Source organism: Rana temporaria, chromosome 4 (assembly GCF_905171775.1).
Source record: "Rana temporaria chromosome 4, aRanTem1.1, whole genome shotgun sequence".
Taxonomy (NCBI): Eukaryota; Metazoa; Chordata; class Amphibia; order Anura; family Ranidae; genus Rana; species Rana temporaria.
Genome location: NC_053492.1, coordinates 206625920 through 206648351, shown reverse-complemented (window position 1 = coordinate 206648351; position 22432 = coordinate 206625920). Strand labels below are relative to the sequence as shown.

The window sequence follows — 22432 nt, the reverse complement described above, 5'->3', positions numbered from 1 at the left end:
GGGTGATCAAGGGGTTAAACCTTTATTAGAGACTATATGGGGGGTACCCTAAACCTATCTGGGACTACCACTATCTGCCCTAATGCTGATTAGTGACACCAGTATAGTGATCAGTGAAAAATCTGAAAACTGCACTTGGTGACACTGACAGAGTGACAGGGTTAACTGGGGGGGGGGGGGGGGGGGCGATCAGGGGGTTAAAAGTGTGCCTGTGTGTCCTGGTGTTAGTGAAGTGCTTGGTGTACTCACTATGGATGTCTTCTCCTCTCGCGCTGGAACCAGAAAGGGCCCCACAAGGGGACATACCTCATTTACTCTGCTTGTGTTTACAGGCAGAGGAGGCATTTCATTCGCCAGAACCGATCAGCAGGTTCAGGCCAGAAATCAATGGCCTGGTTCTGTCGATCGCTCGGTTCTGAAATTAATCCGATTGCCGCGGGGACGGCTGGGGCGTGTGCGACGTACAGCTACGAGGATTCGCGCAGCCGAGTCAACCTGCCACAGTATAACTGTGGCGGCTGGTTGGCAATTGGTTAAGTGCTCAGATATAAGGAGCTTAAGCTTTCTTGTAAATGTCAACACTGCCCTCTCCTTCTCCTGGACCCTATATCTACCTCTTATTGTGATGGGTGGCTGCAGCGACCACAAAATAAGAGTTGGGGGGGGGGGGGGGGGGGGTCAAAACCAACTAGGAAAAGCTGAGATTGTCATTATTTCAGCTGCCTATGTCTCTTAATTCTTTTGATGACTGACATGCAGTTTTCAATTCTCAGACAGGTTTACATAAAGGACAAAGTAAAAGGGTAATATAACTCACTTTTTCCAGTATCGTATTCAGATTTTTTTTCTGTCTCACACCGTTCTGTTCAGATGCTGCAAGCAAAATAGTCCAGCACTACTGGGTATGGTTGAGTATGTGACGGGTAGGTGCCTCATGAATTGCATAGCACTGTAGCATGGGAAGTCCTTGGTCCAATGTACGCTTTGGCAAGTTGGTTTGGAACTTACACATCTTTTTTGGTCCCAGCAGCTAAAGTGCATAATTGAAGGAAGGCAAGTACAGTAAAACCTTGGATTCCGAGTAACGCAGATTACAAGCCTTTAGCAATACAAGCTGTTTTTTTTTTTCTTTGAAATTCTGACTCAATTTGCGGATTCAAGCCTCAGGTGTGTGCAGTACCGCATGTGGCCAGAGGTCCAGGGGCGCCGGTGGCGCCCACCCCCCCAACGTACACTAGCAGTGATACTGGAATGTATTATCTGAGTTTCTATTGCTTCCTATGGAGAAACTCGCTTTAATATATAAGTGCTTTGGATAACAAGCATGCTTCTGGAATGAATTATGCTCTTAATCCAAGATACAACTGTATTTGCTTTTGGGGAAAGGGGAAGGGGGGGTGGCAAGTGACCCCTTTAGCTTCCCCTGCATGAGCAAAAAAGTGGTCACTGTATGGTGCAGAGGGCACTCTATAGAATCTGCCTAAAAGAAGCTGGACGCCTGTAAGTATTTAACATGGCTCTACCCTGAATGAACATTTTATCACACTGACTTTAATCCGCACACAGGTAAAAACGCGTTGCTTTGTCGAAGTAGAAAATTATCTTAAATCATATTGATTTTTTAGATGAAAGTTTATGTTCAATTCTCATCTTTTTAGCACAGACCCGATCCATATGCTTTATCTGTTCTCCGCATTTTTGTTACTTGTGTTTTTTTGCTTTGATTTATTTTGTAGATTTATTTAATAATTTCATAAATATAAGAACTGGAGTCAAGCGAAATGGATGAATTACCTTTTTATTCCCTGAGCCAAATTGTAACTGAAGCTGAGTTATTGCTATGGGCAATACCCCAGCTTATCCACCCCCCCCAGTCTGTACAGCACCAAAGTACTTTTTAATCTCAGAACAGTTGGTAATGGTCTATCTACCAATGCATGCATTTTGTTTAATCTTTAGAAATATAGGCAACCTATCTATGTTCACATAGGACTGTAAGTGCACTTTTGAAAAGTTTTTTTTTTTTTTTTTATATGCACAGAAAAGGTCCTCAAAAGTTAACCCAAATGAGATAATGCAAGTCAGTGGACAAAAATGCAGTAGACAATTGGTAAAGCATATTAATGGAGCAAGTTTAGCTTGAACAAGCTCAATTAGGACTATCCTTCTGAGTTAAAATGCTGGAAATTGTAAAGGTTGTGCTAAACAGGCGGCCTGGTAGTACAATATTGTCAGCCCTAAATACCATGATAAAAAAGGGAATTAACGACTATTCTCCCTATCCAATTCCCTTGCTTGAAGTTGGTGCTGGGAATTAAATCGGAACCTTGTATAAGCTCTGCATTCCACATATTACTGGGTATTTTACCTGCATGCTTGGCATAGCTGGTGCAGTGTAGTTGTTCACAGACCTGTATTGCTAGAGGTGGTTATTGCGATGTTAAGACATCCTTGGCTCCTTAAAGTTCCAGTATACAGTATAAAAGGAAATCTGCAATGAGAAACATGGAAGTTGCCATTGTGGACCTCTAAAAATGCTAGTTGAATGGCATCATTGCAGATCTTATTGCTTCAGTGCTTTTAGCCACTCTAATGCCGTGTACACAGGCTCGGAATTTCCGACAAGAAATGTTCGATAGGAGCTTGTTGTTGGAAATTCCGACCATGTGTATGCTCTAGCGGACATTTGCTGTCGTAATTTCCAACAACAAAAATTTGAGAGCTGGTTCTCAAATTTTCCGACAACATAATCAGTTCTCGCAAATTCCATGTAGACAATTCCGACACACAATTCCACGCATGCTCTGAATCAAGTGCGAGACGGAAGCGCTCGGTCTGGTAAAATTAGTGTTCGTAATGGAGATAGCACATTCGTCACGCTGAAAAGCATGAGGCTGAAAAGCGCGAATAGTCTCTCACCAAACTTCTAACACGACTGGTATCGAACTTCCCTTTTAATAGTGCCGTTGACATTTGTGTGACCATGTGTATGCAAGACAAGTTTGAGCCAACATCCGTCAGAAAAAAATCCACGGTTTTGTTGTCGGAATGTCCGACGCGTGTGTACGTGGAATTAGAGTGTACAGAGTAAAAATGGCTATGAAGGAGAACACTGGCTGGGTCAGTCTAATGCCGCGTACACACGATCGGAATTTCCGACAACAAAACCGTGGATTTTTTTCAGACGGAATTTTGGCTCAAACTTGTGTTGCATACACACGGTCACACAAATGTCGAAAAATTCCAAATGTCAAGAACGCGGTGACGTACAACACTATGACGAGCCGAGAAAAATGAAGTTCAATGATTCCGAGCATGAGTAGGATTTTTGGGTGTCGGAATTGCATACAGACCATTGGAATTTCAGACAAGAACTTTTGCCGTCGGAAAATTTGAGAACTAGCTCTCAAATTTTTGCTGTTGGAAATTCCAACAGAAAATTTCCGATGGTGCCTACACACGGTTGTAATTTCCGACCAGAAGCTCACACCGAACATTTCTTATCGGAAATTCCGATCACAGTTTGGAAAGTTTTGGACTGTTCCAACTATTGATTGCTGCTTCTGCAGAGATGATATAGGTATCTATGCAAGTCTGCAAACGAAAACGATCTTTAAATTGTCTTACTATTCTTTAAATGATTATTCAAAGCACTATCTAGTCACATTTTATAGAAAGTAAAGTAAAATAATATCATAGGGCATAGGTCTGTTGTATGTAATGGTCTTGCTGGGACAGAGTAATGTGGAGTGATAGAAAAGTTTAACTTGAGAAATTGTGCTCTAAAGCTCCCTCCAGTGCTAGTCTCATGGTCACGTTCTCTGCTGGGGTGGAGTATTATCCAATCTGTGTTCCTAGCATTTAGCAGAAATCTTGTGTGTGTTATAAGAAATCTTATTATTTTATGTATTTAGAAAGATATTATGTATATCATTTTTTTTTTGCTAGCAAGGCTTAATGCAATCTATGGGGACCATTTCTTGTACTGATCAGTCTAGTGATTGAAAAAAAATAATAAACGGAACTATACTGCATCTAAGCGCCACAAACCAAAACGGCCATTTAATTCATTTTTAATATTAAGGGCAAACTTGCTGATCACTTGGTAATGGCAGTATGAATGAAGAAAGTAAAGAGGATTTTTTTTTGCAGTGCCTTGGTCTACTCTACAGCCTTAACCGCTTCTGGTCCATCCATTTACTGCGGCAGTACCTGTATGTTGTTGCCTCTTCCAGGTCTGGTACGCGCGGTGACCCTATTCTGCTGTGATTGGAATACGGCGAGAGCCAATCAGCGGGTCCTGCGGTCTGCTTATGTAAACAAGGCAGACCGCCATTCTGTCAGAGAGGGAGATTTAATTAGAAACACAGATTTCTCTCTTCCTCCAGTTAAGCCATCCCCCACACAGCTAGAAATCACTTCCTAGGAGTACACTTAACCCTTTGATCACCCCTGATGATAACCCCATCCCTACCAGTGTCATTGGTATAGTGAGAGTGCTTTTTTTTTTTTTTTTTAGCACGAATTACTGTATTATTGTCACTGGTCCACAAAAAGTGTCACTTAGTGTCCAATTTGTCCGCCGCAATGTCACAGTCCATTTTTTTTATTGGATATCTTTTTTAAGCACAAAGTAAAACTTTTTTTTGTTTTCAAAATTGTCCTTTTTTTGTTTATAGCGCAAAAAAATACCGCCAAAAGAAAACTATTTGTAGGGGGAAAAAGGGCATTCATTTTGTTTGGGTACAGCTCACGACCGCTCAATTGTCGGTTAAAGCCCTTCATGACTAGGCGATTTTTTGCGATACGGCACTGTATCTCAAAAAATGGCCTATTCATGAAGGGGGTGAAACCTTTCAGAGCTGAAGTGGTTAAAGGGTAACTTTACTTTCGTGGGGGGGGGAATAACAAAGAAAGAATAAATAATATGGCATATACAATTGGGACACAAGTCATATTGTAATTGAATGTTATTAAAAATTAGCTTTCCTTTTCAATCTGCAGCCACTGTAATTTTCTGAAAATGCAATATGGCTACCCGGAGGTGTTCTGTAGACAGAATGTGTACAGAACGTCCCTCCAGAAACAATGTCCTGCTTGTGTGATTGGCTCATTAATTTTCCCAGAAGCCTGCACTCAGAGTTGAGGCATCCCCTGCAACAAAATGTCATTTTTGGTGAGATACTTCCCATAGGAACACATCTAAAGGGATGCAGACTCAGCAGCTTTCTTCATTGGTGCTCTTCAGCTTTCACAGCTGATTGATCATTATGAAACCACTCCCATTAGATTCACTTTCCCACATGGATGCAGACAAACACACAGGGATTTCTTCAGAATAAGAAAAGGTAGGAATCTGCAACAAAGTTTGTTAAAATCCTTGCCATGTTCATAGATCATCCAGAGGGGAATGTTTTTTTTTCTCAGACAAAATGATGTAGTTATTAAAGCGTAAATCCACTTTTGTTAACATGACAGATTTTCTTTAATACATTTTTCAAAATTCTACAAAGACCAAAAGTGAAAAGCATTGGTAGAATGAGTTGTGCTTGTTTGTAACAATATTTTGTAATTTGGTTCTAATATATATTTTTATTAACCTGTTATTTGAGTTAATGTATTCTGCTTGTCTTATGTTTTCATTGCATATGTAGCAGTATTGAAATAGATATTCGCGCCCCCTCAACATCTGAGCATCCAACATATCACCGTTTCTTTTTTTTTCATAAATATGGATCATTTCTGATGGTATGAGTGAGTTTAGAAATAGAGCACTTATTTGTAGGTCTTTCTGGGTCAGGGCACTTCATTTGGTTTAACCCTCTACTGATGTACAAGTGGAAAATATCTAGCTGGGGTAAGGGTTTCTCAGGAGAAGGTGATCCTAGTTGAGGTGAGCATACACAAGGTACAATGAAACCTGAGTAACAGACACAGAACATTTACTTGCATCTTAAAGTGGAGGTTCACCCTAAAACAATTATCCAACATTACATCCAGCATACTAGCGACATGTACAGTATGCTGGTATTTTTTTTTTTTCCGCCGTACATACCATTATATTGTTGTTGTCCCCCCGGCTTCCGGGTTCTGATTCCCGCGGGACTGGGCGTTCCTATTGAGAGGTTAGATGGACGTCTGGTGAAAAACTTCCCATGGCGCGTCACCAGTTTTCCGTAAATAGCCGACCTGCGAGTCGGCTCTATACGCCGCCTGCGCCCGCCCGTTTAGAGCTGACTGCGCAGGCGCCATATAGAGCCAACTCGCAGGTCGGCTATTTACAAAAAACAGGTGATGCGCCTTATGCGCCATGGGAAGTTTTTCACCAGACGTCAATCATCTAACCTCTCAGGGAGGGGGAGGGGGGAGAAGTGTAGTCAACATGGAGAGAAATCCTGTTGAGAACTGAACACATCTGTGAATCAGATGCGTGCCCATAGAAGATCATGGGCCTGAATTCGCACCTAAGCCGCACCAAAATGCCTAGAAAAACGATGCCTCTAAATACCTTTTTTCTAGGGTTGTCCCGATACCACTTTTTTAGGACCGAGTACAAGTACCGATACTTTTTTTCATGTACTCGCCGATACCGAATACCGATACTTTTTTAAAAATGTATCCATTGGTCCCCAAATGCAGCTGTATGTCCCCAAATGCACAGCACCTGCAGGGCACTAAATAGGAAAGCTGCTGGGCCTGCATTCCCCAGCGAATGACAGCTTAGTCAGGCTCTGGTCTTACAGGGCATGAACGATTCAGACTGACACTGCATCTGCTGTGAAAATCATTTGCCCAATGAACCCTGATGGATGAGTTATTATGGCACACTGATTAACTGCAAGAAAATAGCTGCCCCCCCCCCCCTTTTGTTTTATGGGTGGTAATTTTAAGTTTTTGCTTTGGGGGTTTCCCAAAGCACAGCTTGTCCCTGGCTATCCGTTTTTGGAGCTGCTGATTGCAGCACACTGCTGCATTGTTTGAAAGAAAAATAAAAGTGAAAACAAAAGTGGAAGAATGGTGTGCAATGTAAACATTATATTATATCACTAGCACACTTTGTCCTGTTCCCATAGATAAAGTTAGGCCTATTATATATATATGATTAAAGCTGACCTGCTGCTGGTCACTGCTGTAGCCTCTGCGTCTAATTCATCAGCGCTTGGGGGAACATACATACCAGCTTTCATTTGAATAGCTGTGTGTTCCCCGCCGCGCGTTATAAATAGCCCCTCCCCCTTGTCCAGGCACTTTGACAGACAGATCACCTGTCCAATCCTGGGACGGGTTATCTGTCTATCAAAGTCCCCGGACAAGGGGGAGGGGCTATTTATGACGACGTGCGAGGGGGAACACACAGCTATTCAAATGAAAGCTGGTATGTATGTTCCCCCAAGCGCTGATGAACTAGACGGCGGCAGCAGCAGCAGAAGCAGCTCTCCTCCATTAGTGGTATGTAGTAGCCTGTTTTACATACCGGAGGACTGCTCTGCTCTCCGCCTCCTCAGTCCGCTCTCCGCCTGCTCGCCGCCCCCTCTCCGCCCACTCAGTCCGCTCTCCGCCTGCTAGCCGCCGCACTCCGGCCCTTTCAGTCTGCCCTCTGCCTGATAGCCACCCCCTCTCAGCCCGCTCTCCGGCCCTTTCAGTCTGCCCTCTGCCTGCTAGCCACCCCCTCTCAGCCCGCTCTCCGCCCCTTTCAGTCAGCCCTCCGCCTGCTAGCCGGGTGAAAAAAAAAAGTATCGGATCTGGCATCGGGAGCATTTGCGCGAGTACAAGTACTCGCGCAAATGCTCAGTATCGGTCCCGATACCGATACTAGTATCGGTATCGGGACAACCCTACTTTTTTCAGATCTCTTCAGGACAGTCACGTGCTGCTCTACTACCCATCTTAGGGCTACAACTGAGAGGGGCTGAACGTCAAAGGAAGATCTTGGCCCTCACGCTGTAGCCAGTAGATGGAGTAGGAGAGCGGCCAGGAGTCACGTGACCAGCCAGAAGAGATCTGGAAAAAAAAAAAGGTATTTAGAGGCATATAGCTGGATTCACGTAGATTTGCCTAACGTTAGGCAGGCGTAGCGTATCTCATATACGCTATGCCGCCGTAAGTTTGAGAGGCAAGTGCTGTATTCACAAAGCACTTGCGTCCTAAGTTACGGTGGCATAGCGTAAATGTGCCGGCCTAAGCGCGCCTAATTCAAATTGTGAAGAGGTGGGCGTGTTTTATGCTAATGAATCGTGACCCGACGTGATTGACGTTTTTAACGAACGGCGCATGCGCCGTCCGTGGACATCCCATTGCGCATGCTCCAAATTACGCTGCAAAGACTTATTGGTTTCAATGTGAACGTAAATTACGCCCAGCCCCATTCACGGACGACTTACGCAAACGATGTAAAAATTTGAAAATTCAACGCGGTTCCGACATCCATACTTAACATTGGCTGCGCCATCTTTTTGGTGGAATATCTTTAGGCCTGAAAACGCCTTACGTAAACGGCATATCTTTACTGCGACAGGCAAGCGTACGTTTGTGAATAGGCGTATCTCGCTGATTTACGCATTCTAGGCGTAAATGAGCGTACACGCCCCTATCGGCCGGCCTAAATAGACAGCTAAGAGACTACGGCGCCGGCGGTCGTATCTTAGCTAGATTTAAGTGTATCTCAATTTGAGAATACACTTAAATTTACGACGGCGCAGATTCAGAGTTACAACGGCGTATCTCTCTCTGAATCTGGCTAATAGTTTTCAATCTCTTCTGGTTGGTCACATGACTCCCGGACGCTCTCCTACTCCATCTACTGGCTACAGCGTGAGGGCCAAGATCTTCCTTTGACGTTCAACCCCTCTCAGTTGTAGCCCTAAGATGGGTAGAAGAGCAGCTGGGAGTCACGTGACTGGCCTGAAGAGATCTGAAAAAAGGTATTTAGAGGCATAGTTTTTAACAAGCATGTAGACAGTGTGTTATGGCTGGATTAAAGAGATGGGCTAGCAGTGACTTTTTTTTTTTTTTAAAAGGTTACAACCACTAGTTTGTTAAATCATCAGCCTGAATTTTTTTTTTTTTTTCTTATGTAGGTTTTGGGTAAAATCGAATATCCTATTGCGGTTTGTGACCCCCACACTTCTCTTAGGGTCCCTGTGACAGCAGGAGACTAAATGAGAGGAAAGGTTGTTTGTGTCAGAAAGACCGATAAAATAACAATAACTTTATAGAAACTCTTAAGAGCCGGTTCACACTTAGGCGGCACGACTTCGGAGGCGATCTGCAAAACGACCTCTGTATAGAAGTCAATGCAGGTCGCCCCGAGCCGCCCCCGAAGTCGTACAAGAACCTTTTTCTAAAGTCGGAGCGACTTGCGTCGCTCCTATTAGAATGGTTCTATTGCATAGAATGGAACGCGACTCGTCAGGCGGCTCAGCCGCCTGACGAGACGCCCCGGTGTGAACCGGCTCTAACCTTTACTAGAAAAAGTATTTTGTTGCATTCTGTATCCCTATTGGAGAGATTTTCTACCAATGGGGACACAGACCACACAAAAACCTGACAAGGGTTCCATCCCCTTCCCATCTAAACGAAAAAAAAAAAAAAAACATTTAAAGTAGGGGGCTTTAACCTCACACGGTTCTATTTAGATTACAATATTTTTAAGCCTCATGCACACTGGATGTTTTTGCAGCTGCTTTAAGAGGCGTTCCGTTTTTTTCTTTATTTTCCCTGCCTCTGAACTCCCATACTTGTTACCCTACATGTCAATGCAGCATTTAGTGGCAGGGGCTTTTGGAGGCAAAAAAAAAAAACACTGCTATCTTGTCTAGGAGCAGCAGTTTTGCTACGCTAGGCACGTTTAGCACTAATGCCGCGTACACCCGATAATTTTTCGGCATGAAAAAAACGTTTTTTAAAAAATTTCATTTTAAATGATCATGTGTGGGCTTCACATGATTTTTCAGGTTCTGAAAAACAAAAAAAAATCGAACATGCTGCATTTTTTAACGTCGTTTTAAACAATGTCGTTTTTCAGGTTGTAAAAATGATCGTGTGGGCTAAAATGATGTTAAAAACCTGCGCATGCTCAGAAGCAAGTTATGAGATGAGAGCGCTCGTTCTGGTAAAACTACCGTTCATAATGGAGTAAGCACATTCATCACGCTGTAACAGACAAAAAAGCGCGAATCGTCTTTTACTAACACGGAATCACCTAAAGCAGCCCAAAGGCGAATGTAACTTCCCCTTTATAGTGCCGTTGTATGTGTTGTACGTCACCGCGCTTTGCTAGACCATTTTTTTAAAAACGATGGTGTGTGGGCAACGTCGTTTTAATGATGAAGTTGGAAAAATTTTGTTTTTTCAACATGCTGAAAAACAACTTTTTTTTTAATGCTGAAAAATGATCGTGTGTATGCGGCATTAGAATCAGAAGGGTAATTCATTTCTATAATTGGCCAGAATAATTCAATAAATTATTCTGGCCAATTAAATTAATTGATGCACAAGCGCTTGACGCCTGTAAACGCAGCTAAACTCTTGTAAAAGCTTTAAACACTTTTGGCAGAAAAAAAGCCTGCTGCTTGCCCGGAGGAAAGACTTTTAGGGGAGTTCGCATAATGACTTGTGTGCATGAGACCTTAATGGCCCCTTTAGCTTGTACCCGGTGAAAAGTGCCAAGTTTAAATTACTGCCTATTGCAACCTGTTGGCTTTCAACTGTCATGTTTAGTGTCCAGGTGGAAAAATAAATCATGGAAGTTGATTGGTTACTCTATGAAACAAGAAATGTTACTTTTTAGCATGGCTTTCATGCCCAAGGCCAGTGTGACACCCAAACATGTTTTTTAAACACCATATTTAGAAGGTGTTGGATTAGATTACATAGAAAGCTATTTCAATAAAGATATTCTTAAATACAGCAATGTTTAATATTTTGTGTTATAATTGAATTCTGCAAGGGGTTGTCTAACAGTTAGCTCTTGTATCTGGCAGCTGACTATCTTAATGAGACCCTCGAGACCCTCGTGCTACATCATAGAAAGCAACTAAAGGTCCCCTTAAAGCTTTCAGATCAGGGATATTTATGTAGTGTAATCAAAGCTAGCCAGAGCTGTCCTTTGTTACACACAATGATGTACATTTATTCCTCTGTCACATCTACTTCCTACCCAAACAATACAGTTTGATGTACTTGGTCATAGTGTAGTGAAGCCAAATCCCCAGTCCACCCTGATCTTCTAGTCCGAAGTTGAAATATTAGGTGGCATCACTACTGCATTTACATAAATGACTACAGCAAGACCATTACTTTTCCACATCTGCACATAACCTCTCTTACTGTTTAACAGTAAATCATGTGCAATCATTATTTGAGTGTCCTTTTGTGCTGTCCAGCAGGATGATGCATAGCTTTGTTGACCATGCCAGTGTTCTATTATGTAATAATACTGACCATTTCATTGGTTAGTCTTGTGTAATAATTCCTGTCTCTCACTGCAGCCATCTGACCATTTCAGTGTGCCATACTACATGGAATGATAATTCCTACAAACCACTGATTCCTTCTGTCCATGTAAAATGCCATCCTACAAGACTATTCTTTGATCCAATTTTCGTATGTAATTTATTTACAGATTTCTTTCGAGGATAGATTAAAAAAAAAAAAAATACATACATACATAAATTTATTTAGTTAGTTTTAAAGGCATTTAATTTAGAAGTTTGATGGCTTTTTGGAAATAATTAAAACCCGGTGTTATTACTTAATAAAGTATTCTGAATTTATTCGCAGTGATGGCTTTGTCAGGCATATTATTGACTGGGGACGAAACCTTGCAGGCCACTCCATTGTCTAAGAAGTTTCCAATATTTTGCAGTACTATGAAATTGGACACTTATTTAGACAAAAAATGCCTCTCGGTTGTGTTCAAGACTGGTATGACTACGGGATTAACTTATTTTGTGGCCACAAGTGTTTCCATCACTACTACCAGTGGATGTTCATCTTTGGTGGCCCTTTCCTCCCTAACCCTCACTCAAGGAATTTTGTGGTGGATCATGATAATGGTAAGAAATATACAGCTAAATCTAAAAATATATTTTTTTTTTACTATTTTGAGCCAGTTTCCACTTTGAAAATTAGAACAATTTCCATTACCATTTATCACTTTTGTCCTGAAAAACAATGGTTTAATTTACCTGGATACACTAAATTGTTGTGATATCTACCGTTTTACTAACACATGGTTAAGTTGCAAAACTAAATACCTCGTAAAGGTATTAACTGACTGTTGGACAAACCGTGCATTCTTCTGCACACTATTAGGTAGATTCAGGTAGATGTGCCTACACTTACGGCGGCGTAGCTTAGCGTGTTTAGGCTACACCGCCGTAAGTTAGCTAGGCAAGTACATGATTCACAATGTACTTGCCTGCTAAGTTACGGCGGCGTAGCCTAAAGCGGGCGGGCGTAAGGGCGCCAAATTCAAATGTGTGTAAGGGGGGCGTGTTTTATGTTAATAAGGCTTGACCTTACGTTTTTGAAGTTTTTTTCTACTGCGCATGCGCCGGGCGCCTACATTTACCAGTGTGCATTGCGGCTAAGTACGCCGCACGGGCCTATTGATTTCGACGTGGACGTAAACGACGTAAATCGATATTCGCGGATGATTTGCGCAAACAACGTAAACATTTCGAATCTCGAAGCGGGAACGGCGGCCATACTTTAACATTACTATTCCATCTAATAGATGGAATAACTTTAGGCCTGATAATGGCTTACGAAAAAGGTGTAAATGTACTGCGGCGGCCGGGCGTACGTTTGTGAATCGGCGTATCTACTAATTTACATATTCTACGCCGACCGCAATGGAAGCGCCACCTAGCGGCCATCCGAAATATTGCAACCTAAGATAGGACGGCGCAAGCCGTCGTATATTAGATATGTTTAAGCGTATCTCTGTTTGAGCATACACTTAAACATAAGTCGGCGTAGATTCTCAGTTAGGTCGGCTTATCTACTGATAAGCCGGCCTAACTCTTACTGAATCTACCTATTTATGTAATTGTGTGGTGCAACAATCTGTCCCCTCTTAACCCAAGACTGCCAGACCCAAGTTTGTGAATTTGAGCCTTTGAATATTTCAGTTATCGGAACATTCTAAGGCAAGCCAAAATCATTCAAAAATGAACATGAATGAGGTTATAACTGAAAATTGCATTAATTAAAAAAGCCTGCTAAAAGCATTATTATTATTATTATTATTAGGTACTTATATAGCGCCGTCAATTTACGCAGCGCAGCATAATATTCAAAATAGCTTTGGCAAGCTTTTATAGATGTTGTCATTTCTGTTAGTCATTAGGTGATTGCGTCCAAGCTAACCGCAGCTAACTGTTCTGTGTGCCGCTACATGTCCACCTGCCATTCGTTTTTAAATGGGCCACTTCTTATTGCATGACCTGGTCATTCCAGCAGCAATGATTCTTGCTACAGGAATCCAGCAGCTGCAGCTACCTGGCTGTGTGAAGGAGTCCTTATTCTGTGGTCCATAATAGATAAGGAAATGTAATAAGAAAAGATTAGATTAGATAAAAACCATGTGGTACTTCACTTCTTTGTCACGCAACTCATAACTGAGGCAGGAAGGAATGACCTACAGCCTTGGAAACTGGTACCCTAGATTTATTGATCTCTAATTTATGTGAAGTTATATAGATCAGTAAAATATGCAGTTTTATAATAATTATAATATTAATTGTCCCGTAAAACTAAAAATAAAAATAGAGGTACTGATCAGTGATTAAAAACAAGTTCCTAAATGTTTTATCCTCCCAGATCCCTGTTATTTTGCGCTACCCACATACATTTTTGTGTCATAGACATCACATTGCTTACTATCACACTTCTGTCATCATGCATTCTATTATATTGTAGTGCTGTGATTTCTGCTGTCTGATCCCTATTGTTTTTCTTCTGCATTAGTTACATGTTGAAGACACTGGTGAAATGTTACCCAAGTCTCGACGTGCACTCACTATTCATGAAATTACGGCCCTTGCTCGCTCCTCTCTACATGGTGAGTTTAAGAAATAATGTTGCAACTTCCAAAATATGTTATTCTTCGTAGACTGTAGAGAGGACAGTTTTTAATAAATGTTCCTTCATAAAATGTACAAATTATAGTATTACTTTCACGTTTATTCACTTTTCTATATCACACTAACACACAAAAAAAACATATTTTTTACAAAGTTCAGTAAACCATAGCAACAAATTAGATTTTATCTTTCGATTATTCCCTTGCATATGGGTAGAATATGATTAGTAAGGGTTGCTATTAAAGTGTTACTAAACCCACAACAGTATAATCAGACTGCATATGCAGTAAAGCATACTTGTTGTTAGACATGTGCGTTCATTTTCATCCGAATGCATTTTCGTCTTAATTTGAGGTATTTTCGTTTTTAACAAACGATAACGAAAGCACAGAAAACGAAAACTGAAAGATCCGTAATATAAAATGCTTTATTTTTGTTTTCGTTACGGTTGAATGTGCCTAACTTTAACTCTATTAGTCCAATATTATTCTACATAAAGAGAAAAGATTCGACATTATAGAGACATTAAGAAGAGTCGACCTAGAAAAGATTCAAAATAGAGAGACATGAAGATTCGACTAAGTAGCTAAAAACAACCGCAAAGTATGCCTGTGAAATAGCGCATGTTTCCCGTACTTAGAACTGTCCCTGCACAAAGTGTAATTTCTGAAGGCAAAAAAGTCATTTAAACAGCTATAATGAATTGTCGGCTCCCGGCAATTCAGAGAGAATTCAATCCATTAAAAAAAAAAAAAAAAAAAAGCGTGGGGCCCCCCCTAATTCAATTACCAGACCCTTCAGGTCTGGTATGGATATTAAGGGGAACCCCGCCCTCAATTTAAAAAAAAAATGAGGTGGGTTCCCCCCCAAATATCCGTTCCAGACCCTTCAGGTCTGGTGTGGATATTAAGGGGAACCCCGCCCTCAATTTAAAAAAAAAATGAGGTGGGTTCCCCCCCAAATATCCGTTCCAGACCCTTCAGGTCTGGTGTGGATTTTAGGGGGAACTCCACCCCAAATAAAAAAAAAATGGCGTGGCGCTCCCCAAAAATCGACACCAGACCACTTATCCGAGCACGCAACCTGGCCGGCCGCAGAAAAGAGGGGGGGATGAGAGCACCCCCTCCTGAACCGTACCAGGCCACATGCCCTCAACATGGGGAGGATGTCCCCATGTTGATGTGGACAAGGGCCTCATCCCCACAACCCTTGCCCGGTGGTTGTGGGAGTCTGCGAGCGGGGGGCTTATCTGAATCTGGAAGACCCCTTTAACAAAGGGGACCCCCAGATCCTGGCCCCCCCTATGTGAATTGGTAATGGGATACATTGTACCTTTATCATTTCACCAAGGAAGTGTAAATAATTCTACAAAAACATGCACACACACACACCGTGGAAAAAAGTCCTTTATTAAAAAAAGAAAAAAGAAATCCAGCGGTGGTAATCCACTCTCGGTCCCCACTCTACACTCCAACGTTGTCGGTATCCAGCGACGGGTGATCTCCTCTCCGCCGAGGTCCAGCGATGAGTTGTCCATCCAGGTCCGGAATCCAGAGCGCAGCATCGCCGGCCGCCTGTCTCCACCGGAGACAGCCCAGCGAATGACGCGGCTAAAGCTAGTGACATTTCTTATATAGGTGAGGCAGGGCCACCCGTCACGTGACCCCGCCCCCTCTGATGCACGGGGAAGCCTGGGCTTCCCCAGTGACGTAGCAGAGGGTGCGTCAGAGGGGGAAGGGGTCATGTGACGGGTGGCCCCCGCCTCACCTATATAAGAAATGTCATAGCTTCAGCCTCGTCATTTGCCGGGCTGTCTCCGGTGGAGACAGGCGGCCGGCGATGCTGCGTTTTGGATGGATGGACGCTTTCACCCCCCCCCTCTTTTCTGCGACCGCCCATGTTGCGTCCTCGGATAAGGGGTCTGGTGTGGATTTTTGGAGGAACTCCACACCATTTTTTAAAAAAATTTGGGGTGGAGTTCCCCCTAAAATCCACACCAGACCTGAAGGTTCTGGAATTGATATTTGGGGGGGAACCCCACGTCAATTTTTTTTTTAAATTGATGGCGGGGTTCCCCTTAATATCCATACCAGACCTGAAGGGCCTGGTAATTGAATTTGGGGGGGTCCCCACACTTGTTTTTTATGAATGAATTCTCTCTGAATTGCCAGGAGCCGACAATTCATGTAAATGAACTGTAGTGTGTTTCTGCAAAAAGCACCAAAAAAAACAGAGGTGTGACCCAGGCCTAAGATGTTTAGTAACATAATGGAGTTAAAAAAACAAAAATAAGTACAAAAAGAGCAAATAATCGCTACTGTAAGGGGTTCATTTTTTTACTGTGGGACAGTGAAAGTAATATTTACATTAGCGATTTACTTTTTTGTACTATAAAGGGCTAATTTTAGTTTTAACCCCATTATGTTACTGGCCGATTAATCAATTAATTTCATAATCAATTAGTTGTCGATTAATCAATTAGTTGTTTTGGCCCTAGACAACAGCATAGCTTTGTGGTAAAAGCTAGAGTCCAGGTGTTTCATTTGACTTTTTTGCAGTCCAGACCCTTCACCAATTGCAAATACTTGGTACATCTTGAAATGAAAAATATGACAATATCTAGGACTGTTGAGCACTTAGAATGCTATATTGGGCAGGAATTATTATTATTATACAGGATTTATATAGCGCCAACCGTTTGTGCAGCGCTTTACATCAGGGAAGACGGTATAGTCACAATACAATTCAATACAGGAGGAATCAGAGGGGCTTGCTCGTTAGAGCTTACAATCTAGAAGGGAGGGTCAAGTGGAACAAAGGGGGTAGTTATCTGTGGGGGATAATCAGATGGACTCAAATGAAAATACAGTTAGGTGTGGAAAGGATAGGCTTCTCTGAAGAGGAGGGTTTTCAGGGATCCTCTAAAAGCTAATAGAGAAGGAGATAGACGGACAGATTGGGGTAAGGAGTTCCATAGGCTTGCAGAGGCTCTGGAAAGTCCTGGAGACGAGCATGGCAGCAGATGAGAGAGCTAGAGAGTAGGAGGTCTTGAGAAGAACGAAGAGAACAATTAGGTTGGTATTTGGAGACTAGGTCATTGATGTAGCTGGGGGCAGAGTTGTGGATAGCTTTGTAGGTAATTGTTAGTAGTTTGAATCTAATTCGTTGGGTGAGCGAAAGCCAGTGGAGGGATTGATAGAGAGGAGTAGCAGAGACAGAGCGGTTGGTAAGGTGGATGAGTCTGGCAGCAGCATTCATGATGGACTGAAGGGGGGGTTAGAGTATGCAAAGGTAAGCCAATGAAGAGGGAGTTGCAGTAATCGAGGCGAGCGATGACCAGGGAATGAATTAAGAGTTTTGTGGTGTCATTGGTTAGAAAGGGGCATATTTTGGAGATGTTGCGGAGGTTGAGGCGGCAAGATTTGGACAGTGATTGAACGTTCGGTTTAAAGGACAGTTCAGAGTCCAGGACTACTCCTAGGACCTTGGCATGTGGGATGGGCTGATAGTTGTGCCATCGATTTTGACTGAGAAATCAGGGGAAGAGGCACGTGGGGGAGGGAAAATGATAAGTTCCATTTTGGATAGATTGAGTTTGAGGAAGTGGTGTGACATCCACACTGATATATCTCATAGTAAAATAGTGATACGTGAGGAGAATGAAGGGGCGAGTTGAGGGGCAGAGAAATAGATTTGAGTGTCAGCATAGAGATGGTATTGGAAGCCGTGGGAGGCTATCAGGTGACCCAGGGAGGTGTAGATTGAAAGGTCCAAGAACAGAACCTTGGGGGACCCCAACAGAGAATAGAAGAGGAGAGGAGGAAGTAGAGTTGTAAGCAACGCTGAAGGTGCGGTTGAATAAGTAGGTAGAGAACCAGCGAAGAGTGTACAGTCACGGAGACCAAAGGTGTGGAGTTTTTTGAGAGGAGGGGTTGGTCAACCCTATCGAAGGCAGCAGAGAGGTCCAGAAGTAGGAGTACAGAATAGTGTCCCTTCGTTTTGGCCGTTAGTATATCGTTTGTTAGTTTTAGGAGAGCAGTTTCTGTGGAATGTTGAGGACGAAATCCAGACTGAAGGGGATCAAGAAGGTTATTAAGGAATTTATATTATTAAGGAATGTGACAACATTACTCTCCCAAAACACCAACAACTGGTCGTCTCAGTTCCCAGATGTTTACAGAGTGTTAAAAGAGGAAGGGATGCTATACCGTGGTAAACACGTCCCTGTCCCAATTTTGAGACGTGTTGTTGCCATCAATTTCAAAATTACCTTATTTTTTTATTCAAATGGTACATTTTCTCAATTTAAACATTTGTTTCCTATTTTCGATTTGTAAATTAAATATGGGTTCACTATATTTGCAAATCATTGCATTGTTTTTTATGTAGATTTTACACAGCGTCCCAACTTTTTGGGAATTGCGGCTGTAGTTATTTTTAGGCATTCTGCGTTTTATTTTATTATATATAATAATTTTGAATTTAATTTAATTTTAGTGGAGCGGATTTGAATGTACACATACTGTATTCCTATATAGGTAAATGTGTAATTTAGCACAATGTAAAGAAAATACATTTTTTTTTTTTTTTTTTTGGAAATTACTCGTTTACATAGGTAAAAAGTAAAGAAACTAATACTTTTTATTTTTTGCAATTTCCTTTTACCTGACAAAAGTTTTATATTGATATTAAAGCCAACTTAAAACCTATGTTTATGTTTAGTAATTTCCCACTCCCTCTTGCACCTTTCTGGAAAGTAACACTTAAATACCTGTTAGCAGGTTTATAGCTCCCTCTAAGTAAAAGAAGGCTGATGTTTACTAGTTATAGCTATGGAGAGGTTCAGGTTAAAATGAGATCAAGATAAATCATTTTGATTGCGAGGACATCTCCTGTGCACAGCCCTCTTCAGATCACCCCACAGATTTTCAATCGGATTCAGGTCTGGGCCATTCCAAAACTTTAATCACCTACTGATGAAGCCATTCCTTTGTTGATTTGGATGTATGCTTTGGGTTGTTGTCATGCTGAAAGATGAAGTTCCTCTTCATTTTCAGCATTCTAGCAGAAGCCTGAAGGTTTTGTGTCAATATTGACTGGTATTTGGAACAGTTTATAATTCCCTCTACCTTGACTAAGGCCAACTGAAGAAAAACGTTCCCAAGGCATGATGCTGCCACCACCATGCTTCACTGTGGGTATGGTGTTCTTTTGGTGATGCGCAGTGTTGTTTTTGCGCCAAACATATCTTTTGGAATTATGGCCAAAGAGTTCAACCTTGATTTCATCAGACCAGAACACATTTTCCCACATGCTTTTGGGAGACTTCAGACGTGTTTTTGCAAAATGTAGCTGGGCTTGGATGTTTTTCTTCGTAAGAAAAGGCTTCCATCTTGGCACTCTACCCCATAGCCCAGACATATGAAGAATATGAGAGATTGTTGTCTCATGTACCACACAGCCAGTACTTGCCAGATATTCCTGCAGCTCCTTTATTGCTGCTGTAGGCCTCTCTGGAGCCTCGCTGACTAGTTTTTTTCTTGTCTTTTCATCAATTTTGGATGGAGGTCTAGTTCTTGGTAATGTCCCTGTTGTGCCATATGTGCTCCACTTGATGATGAGTGTTCCATGGTATATCCAATGACTTGGAAATAATTTTGTACCCTTCTCCTGACTGATGCCTTTTAACAATGACATCCCTCTGATGCTTTGGAAGCTCTCTGTGGACCTTGGCTTTTGCTGTAGGATTCATCTAAGAAAATGTCATGAAAGACCTACTAGAACAGCTGAACTTTATTTGGGGTTAATCAGAGGCACTTTAAATGATGGCAGGTGTGTACTGACTCCTATTTAACATGCGTTTTTAAATGTGATTGCTTAATTCTGAACACAGCTACATCCCCAGTTATAAGAGGGTGTGCACACTTATGCAACCACATTGTTTTTTTTCTTCCCTTCTCCTAAAAGATTTCAGTTTGTTTTTCAATTGAGTTGTACAGTTTATAGGTCACATTAAGCCCTGGTTTACATTCATGCTACTTTGAAATCGCCTAGTTCACTGGAAGTAGCGCGATTTTAAAGTAGCAAGGTCAGTGCAATTTTAGGTGCTACTTGATAGACATCCGTGAGGCTTCATGCATAGATGTCTATTGAAGTCACGCCTGAACTCTGCAAAAGTAGTGCAGGAACTACTTTTTTAAATTGATGCAGTGCCGCAAAATTGGTATTTTACCGATTGGAACAGTGCCTTTGCCTCCAATAGGCTGCGACGTGTCATTTGATTTGATCTCTCAAATCACATGACAAATCGCTCCAATGTGAACCTAGGCTAAGCCTAGGTTTACATTGGGCTGGGGGAATAGAGCTGTGCGAGTTCAGCTGAACGCACACGATTTCACTCCCGCTTGTCAGTCCTGATTTCGGCCGCGATTACAGAGACATCGATGCAGGTTTCTGCACCGATGTCGAAGTAAATCGCAGGCCGAAATCGCAAAAAGTAGTACAGAAACTACTTTTTGAAATCTGTGCAGCGTCGCAGATGCAGCGTTGCACCGATTAGGACGGTGCCATTTCCGGCAAATGCCGCCGATTTGACATGTCGAATCGCATGTCAAATCGCACCAGTTTGAACCAGGGCTAGAGGTGGAAAAAGTTCAGATTTTTTTTTTTAAGTCACAGAAACCTGACATTTTAACAGGGGTGTGTAGACTTTTTATATCCTCTGTATGTGGTGTAGAATCTTAAACAATTTGCGTTTTTCATATTTTTTGATTCTGATCAGGAAATATTGACTTTTTGTGACAGCTTCAGACTCCCCTTTAGATAAAGTATCCGAGAGGAGTCAGTAATACTTTGAGCAACCAGGGATGGGGCATTTCTGAGTGTAATTATAGCATTTGAAGTCCAACATCTATTAAAGTAAAACTAACAAGAAGTGTATGTAGGCTGACCTTGCTGACAATAATAGTTGCTTGGCTTTCAAGAAAATTCTGTGACTAGAACAACTTCTTGAACACAGACTTGAAACAAGTATGCACATCAGGTTTTATTTTCAAAGCTTAATGTTCAATTAATTTAGCAGCCGATTGGCTATCATGCACAGCTGCACCAGATTTTGCACTCTTTAATTTTTGTAAATCAACCCCTATGTGTTGCATACTTGTTCCAGGACAGTGATCTGTCCTGAAAGTACTAAAGCTTATACAGTATAATCGGCCAGGCAAGCAACATTTTTTGAAGAGGAGCAGCAATGACAGCCTTCATGATACATTTTATTTAAGTGGAAAAATATGTATATTCAAAATTGTTAATGAATGTGACATGCAAGTTATAAGGGCACACAATTGCTTGGCCTTGAAAACACACACAAGTAAATGGTTGTACACAAACACAATTAGATTGCAGTATATAATTAGATATACAGACACCTGTGTCTCCGTCTTCTCTCTATGTGACAGGAATCTCGCAGGTGGTAAAGGATCATGTGACCAAGCCCACAGCCATGGCTCAGGGACGCGTGGCTCATCTGATTGAGTGGAAGGGCTGGAGCAAACCCAGCGACTCACCGGCTGCACTGGAGACTCATTTCAATTCATACTCACACTTAAGTGAGGGAGAACAGGAGGCCAGGTTTGCTGCAGGTGAGAAAACACCAAAATTAATTTATAGAGAATTATCAATATGGACCTTTTACTCACTCTTTCTCCCACTGCTGCTCCTGTCTGCTCTTTCATGTCTTCTCTTTTTTTTTCTTTTTTTTTCCCCGTCTTGTATGCTCTAATAATCCAATGTTCTTGCTGCGCCTTTCATTGGAGCATTCTCTTCCTGCCTTGAATTTCTCTTTTATGTTTTGCTGATTGTTTTTGGGACTAAATCTATGGCATTTGTGTGCGATGATTCTTCCCACATTCCTTTGCAACCACTATATCTCCATTTTTGGCTGTATTGTACTGTGTATTTTATTTTTATTTGTTTTTTTATTTCAAAACGGAATGCTACTTTTGTGGGATTTTTTTTCGTTTCATTTTTTGGTCTTGGTATCTTCATGCTTTCCACTAAATGCAATACATGTGCACCCTTTCACTGTTTTCTGGGTTCTTGCTTTTCTTAATCATGCACTATGGCTGTCTTGCTGCGGTTTCTGTTCCTCTTTTCTGTCCACTGTTTGTACATTACCAGGCGTAGCTGAGCAGTTTGCTATAGCAGAAGCAAAACTTCGTGCCTGGTCATCAATTGATGGAGAAGATTCCACAGATGATTCATATGATGAGGATCTGCAGCCCTCTATGGACCATTCTCAACCTGCAGGTGGGTAATGTCACAAACACAATCATGTGACAGTG

At 41.9% G+C, this 22432-nt stretch overlaps 1 protein-coding gene across 1 annotated transcript in view; it reads left to right on the top strand.

Annotated features, from left to right (window-relative positions):
- Positions 1-22432, top strand: part of FAM131A (family with sequence similarity 131 member A) — a 121605-nt gene that overhangs the window by 93554 nt on the left and 5619 nt on the right. Inside the window, exons 4-6 of the mRNA XM_040349787.1 lie at positions 13975-14068; positions 21548-21730; positions 22269-22397. Of these exons, the coding sequence (XP_040205721.1) occupies positions 13975-14068; positions 21548-21730; positions 22269-22397 (406 nt within the window). The remainder of the gene's footprint in view (positions 1-13974; positions 14069-21547; positions 21731-22268; positions 22398-22432) is intronic.